This window comes from Nesoenas mayeri (assembly GCF_963082525.1).
Source record: "Nesoenas mayeri genome assembly, chromosome: 6".
NCBI classification, from domain to species: Eukaryota; Metazoa; Chordata; class Aves; order Columbiformes; family Columbidae; genus Nesoenas; species Nesoenas mayeri.
Window position 1 is genome coordinate 34,092,228 of NC_137545.1, and position 6,000 is coordinate 34,098,227.

Sequence of the window (6,000 nt, forward strand, 5' to 3'; positions counted from 1 at the left end):
TGCCTTTGACAGGGGCTTTAGCTGGTCAGTAGGGAATGGAGCCAAGGATTGCTAAAAATGCAGCTGCTGGCTGGGTCAGCACCGCAGCCCACTAGAACTCCATACTCCTGTTTTAAAAGGACAATTGTTCTTTTTCTTCAACAACTTACACTTAGGTTAAAAGGGTTAATAAATACGACATGCTTCAGTTAAAAAAAAATACCACACATAGGCAAACATACACGTAGCCTTGGGCTTTTCCAGGATCTGCTGGTGGCATTAGGCTATGGCAGCAACAAGTCCATGGGCAATGCAATGGTTCCCACAGAAGTAAGGGTTAACACAAAGACCAAGGTGGAAGGCTGGACCCACAGCAACACCAGCCAGCAGAGAAAGTGAGAAGAAAAAGTCCCATTAAACACCAATGCCTATTTATGCATGCGTGCTGGAAGGGGTTAGTGCAGCATTACAATAGTTGTTGGACATTTCGGCAAGATTTGGGTCTCCTGGAACTGCAAAGCTTTACCAGCCCCAGCTCTGGAAATTTATAGCAAAAGCCTGACTCTGCAAACGCCTGGAGATGTGACCGTCCTCTGCCAGGGGAGCTCCTGCCAACCCCAACTTCTCCTCCCTTCCCTTTCATGCTACTTCCAGTTGTTTCAGTTTTTCTTTTATTTACTGGCTTTATTTTTATTTGCATTCGCTCCAGCAGTAACTTGCTTTCAAAGGAGATGTGGAGAAAATAAGATCAAGAGGAAAAGGGAGCTAGGAAAATCATCCCAACTTCTCCACCACGATGGCCACAGCTCCCCTCAAAGCCTCCAGCAAAGATATTCTCAATACAGAATGCAAGTGTTTTCCTGCTCCTTTTGGAAGATGTCCACCATGCCTGTGACACGAACTTATGCCTCTGACATGAACTCTGCCCAAAGCTCAAATTCCAGTCATCCCCGGAGGATCTTTCCTTCTTCTAAGTGGAAGTTTTAAGGGATAATACAACATTTTGCATCCGGAGGGACACAGAGACACTCTTCCAGGCTCTGACCCTCAGTGAGATGCTGTTCTGGATCCATAAGTTGACATCCCTTCGATAGCAATGACAATTTACCCTCAGTAAGGATTGTCATTCAAGACATCAGGGACTCCAACACTGATGTGTTCAGAAGAGATCCGCTTCAGTGGCATTGCAAAGATGGCAGAGTAGCTCTGACTACAGCAATATACTACCTGAAAAGCAGTATTTCATCTCAACAATATGACACAAGAGTGTCCCTGTTCACTGTCAAGGTTGGCTGTGTTTTTCTTTCTCTCTCCTAAAGCTAAAATAGGAAACCACTTACAAACACCACTTTAGCTTTCCATTCTAGGGGAACTTTCTGAAATACTAAAAAACACCATAGAACATAAGCAATGCATAAAGTGAGAGGCACAGAACACAAAACACCTGGGTGGCGATAGAGGTACAAAGTAAGGAGGTGAGGAGGAAAATGCTTATTCACACGTTCAACCAAGTCAGCACTCACCACAAGCCATCCCGTCCTCAGGAAAAGAACCACTCCAAAAATGTTGATCATGCAGGAGGTGAAGACACCATCCCATGTTCCAAACAGCACTGGCTCCCACACAAAGAGCTGGATCTTCCACCAGGGCTTGGTCTGCGTTTGAGATACCTGGAGGAAAGCAAAGCCTTGGGTTTTACTTCTTGTGTTTTACAGGCAGGCTGCTGAAGAGGTGGAACAAGCAGGCACCAGCAGCGGGATGGCCGCCATGAGCTGCTAAGACATCAGTTTGCTGCAAATTATCTCCAAGATGAAGGGGCAGTAGAGCTGCTGGGATCCCTGGGCCCTGGAAGAGATGGTTCCCAGTAATATCCTATTTATGTTCTTGTAGCAGAACCAGCAAATTAACCCCATTGATGATAACAGAATCACAGAATGTTAGTGAGTGGAGGGGCCTTGAAAGATCAAGTCCAATTCCGTGCCAGAGCAGGAACACCTAGATGAGGTTGAATGAATCAAAGACACCATTCAAGGGGGTCCTTCAGAAAGCCTGCAGCTGTATGTTGTGCTTTTCCTTCTGTCCCTGCCAAGCACCCCACCAAGACAGGCAGGGTCCTCAGTGCACTGGAAAAGTCTCTTAGGTGAGATGACAAACCAGGCTGGACAGACTGGGACTGACAGAGTAGGTTAGGATGGCCTGGCCACCACACACAGCCATCTCCCACAGATCTGGGGATCAGGACATTACGTTTCTAGAGGAGATACAGGACCCTGGTACTCAGGACACCAGCAGATTTTGGAGCTGCTGGAACCAAGAGCTGAAACTACAGGGAAAGTGCAGCTTTCCCACTGCAACTCTGGAGTCAAACCTCCCTTCTCCCTTTCTAAATAAAGCCCCTCAGGTTTACATAGCTGCAAGAAGAGTGGCCTTGTTATTTCAGCCCTATTTACCAGCCACAGAGACCAGGAGGGGGTACAGAGACCACCAGAGATAGAAACTTGGGCTATGAAGAGAAATAGCTCTCCAACATACCTGCTGTGCTTCCTCATGGAACAGCTCTTGGACATATCCCTCACTTCTGGCACCATTCTGGCTGAACATCATATCCTTGGTGTTGCCTTCACCTGCCCAACACGCAGCTCTAACACTACAACGGGTGAGGCTGATCCCAGCAGGTCAGCTATTCTCCTCCATCAAATTCCTGCAGTGCTGGATCCTCCGTTGTAGAAGATTCATTATTTTATTGCAGTCACTGTGAAAGCAGGGAAGGCAGAAGACACCGCTGTCACTTTCTTAGCCTTCAGAAGCACGAAGTTATTACCCAGACAGAGCTGACAGCAGCTTGTAGCAGATGCTGAACCACAGGGTGACAGCAGAGCAAGCAGAGAGCGATACTCCCCCAGCACCATCCCAGAGCCTGCCCGCAGCACAGGCTCTATCATCAGCCCCACATTTAACAGTCTTTGGTGGCCTTTTCTGAATCTATCCACACCCCTGGCATTCCCAGCATCCTGCAGCACCAGCTCCACAGCTTCACTGTGTGCTGCCTGCGAAAAGTGTTTCCTTTGGCTGGTTTCACATCTCGCACCTGATAATTTCATTCCATTCTCTGGTGACACAGGACACATGGACCATTCACTTCCCAGCACCACCAAATACCTCACCGCCTTGGTCGTACCCCCTTCAGCCATACCTTTTGCAGACTAGAGACCTATCAATGTAATCTCTCCCCTGACAAGTGACCTCATTACCCCACTCTGACCCTCTTCCAGTATAAGGCAGAGTTGGAACTGAAGCAGCTGAAACTCTCCACCACCACAGACCCACATGTTGATTTCTTGATGCTCTCAGCCACATCCCCTGCACTGATGTACAGGAGCATTTCTCCATGGTCATACCCACGCTGGAGGTACAGTCCTCTTGTCTGCAGTGGCCCAGCTTCAGAGTTTTACCTGCCACAGGCAGACTCTAGCAGTGGGTCAGGCTTATACACACCATGTGTGTACCAAGAAAGCAGCATCAGGCTTTATTTCAAGGACAACTTAAACCATCTTTATGGAAGGGGAAAGCTAGCACAAGCATTCCTCTGTCTCAAAATTGCTGGTTCCTCTCCTCATTGGGGTGGTTTTTACATTAAGTTCTCCCTCTAATTGTGGAGAGCTGCTTTTCTATACCTCTCTCCAGGCAGCTGCAAGTCTTCACTTTCCCCAGATGGTTCTGTGATGGCCAGCAAGCAGTTGCCCACAGTCTCCCATGCCAATTGCCAAGAGAGCTTTTCTGGCCATTCCTCAGCACAGGTACATCCTGCCCAGGTACGACAAGGAGGGCTGCAGCCAGGGGCGAGCAAGACGTGCTCCACAGCTGTGGAGAGGGCAGTTTGTCTGGATCATTGGCTCTCCTGGGGCTGTCAGTTTCCCATCCAGTTGAGCTCACACACTTATAGGAACCAACCATGGTCACATATGGCTTGTACCAGTGAATGGACACCTTTCTTCAGACTAGAGGCCAAATTTACCATGGGCACAGTGTAGGAATCTCTGACTCCTCCAGCTTACAACCCACAGAGACAAGACAACCAAAAGAAATGTGCTTTTCCTATTTCACAGGGACAGACATACAGAAACTAGTTCGGGTCACTCAGGATTTTTCCATCAAGGTCTGAAGCTCAGCTCCCAGATTAGCACTTGCACCATCCTGCCTTTATTATTCTATTTTTAAATACCCATTAATAAATAACCAGTGCTTGCTGCTGCTCCACCACGGTGTTCCAGCTGCAGAAGGTCTCCTGTGGCTGGGATACAATGGCCAGCACAGGAGGTTCTTCTTCACCCTGTCTACGTGGCCGGTTAAGCAGCACCAAAGCCGTAAGGGTTCATTGATTCCCTGCTGCTCCCTCCCCTCTTTTTGAAGCAAATAACCCTTCACAGTATCACAAATGACTGCTGTTATGGGGAGACTGGGGCTTCAAGCAGGGCAAAAGCAGCAGGAGCAGATGAATGCTAAAGAAACAAAGCTCATATTTTTATGCAAATAGCCGTAGTAATAAAAGAAAAAAAATACACAACAGGAAACAAGATTATAACAGCCATATTCTCCTAAAATTCCCCAAGACAGCCCTTCCTCGACAGAGATTTCCCTCAGTAAAGGGCTCACTGTGGCCACTCAAACTCCTGGATGGGCAAAGCCCAGGGAGGCTGCATGGATTTCACACCTGGAACTCACCTTGCAGGAAATTATAGAATCATAGAATCATTTTGGCTGGAAGACACCCTCAAGATCATTGTATCCAACCATTAAATGTTACCCTCCTGGACATTTAAAACACCTTATGTCACAATCTCCCTCCATTTTCTGAGCATTAAAACACCCCTCCTGCCCTGTGCTCCTGTGCTCTTTCAGCTTATTCCTGCTTGTGTCAGTGTAAACGCTTTCTCCTCTGCAGTCGCAGGAAATTACCTCTCCACTATTGTTCCTCCACAGCATTTCCAGCCACTTAATACCTTATTACTCAACTCTTAAATTGTTTACATCCCTCCTCAATGTATGGATCCATTCAGCCCTGCGTGGGAACCGAAGCAAACACAGGAGCGGTGTAAAGCGCAGAAGCGAGAGCTGAGCAAACATGCCAAGACGGCAGCTGCACATGCAGCCACGTCCCAGTCCACGCGACATGCACGTATCTTGGGGTCTGAAAGTGGAAAGTCCTTGGGGCAGGAGCCTTCCTCTCATTCCACGCAGCACTCAACCAGCACAGAAGAGTTTTTACGTTGCTGCACAGCAGAGAGATGGTTTTGGGCAGTATTATCTATCTAGGTCACCGACCCAGCAGAAGCTTTTTCTGCTATACGCACCAGCCAGCCAAAAAAGCCAAACAGGCACAAATTTCCTCTAATATAAGTGAGTGTCTAACTCACAACTTAATTGCATTACTCTTCCTGAAGTTTCTGCCAAAGACACTAACTGGTCTATAAATGAAAGAAGAATGGTTGTTTTAACCTTTCCATACCATTTATGCTTCAGAAAGCAGAACAGCATTAGCAAAGCTCCTCGTAGAAACACTATACAGGCTCATCTCCTTTTCCTGCAACGCTTCTATGTTTAATTACAAAACCAGGTTCCTACAGGTGAAACTTCCCTGCCTTCCTTTCAAAGCAATAATATATTATCAATCGTAACATTAAAGCCACTTCTGAGCTAAGTGTCGCTGCTCTGAGCTACTCAACAGCTGGCTGATCTTAAAGACAAAAGGTTAACGCCTTCCCAAGCACAACTGCGGGTGGTCTCGCAACCCCCAAAGCCCCCATCCCTGCCAGAGGAGGTGCTTCCAAACCTCCTCCCTCAAGGGACCCAGCAGCCAACAGCACTTCAGCTTTAATAAATCCCCTCAACTCCTCTCCAGGTCAAGTTCTTAAAAACATCTAACTTAGGGGACCCTGAAGAAGGCAGGAATTAAAGGGAAATAAAGCAGCCAGAAGGTAATGCCACGCACAGGAGCGCTCAGTTATTCCCAGTTATTCATTT

The 6,000-nt window shown here is 47.5% G+C and overlaps 1 protein-coding gene across 1 annotated transcript in view; it reads right to left on the bottom strand.

Moving 5' to 3' along the window:
• The window catches only part of SLC12A8 (solute carrier family 12 member 8), a gene marked incomplete at both ends in the record, with an annotated part of 48,102 nt that extends 45,522 nt beyond the window's left edge, over positions 1–2,580 (bottom strand). The window contains 2 exon segments of the mRNA XM_080347022.1: positions 1,503–1,649; positions 2,512–2,580. Coding sequence (XP_080203148.1) covers positions 1,503–1,649; positions 2,512–2,580 — 216 coding nt within the window.
• Positions 2,581–6,000: the final 3,420 nt, after the last annotated feature.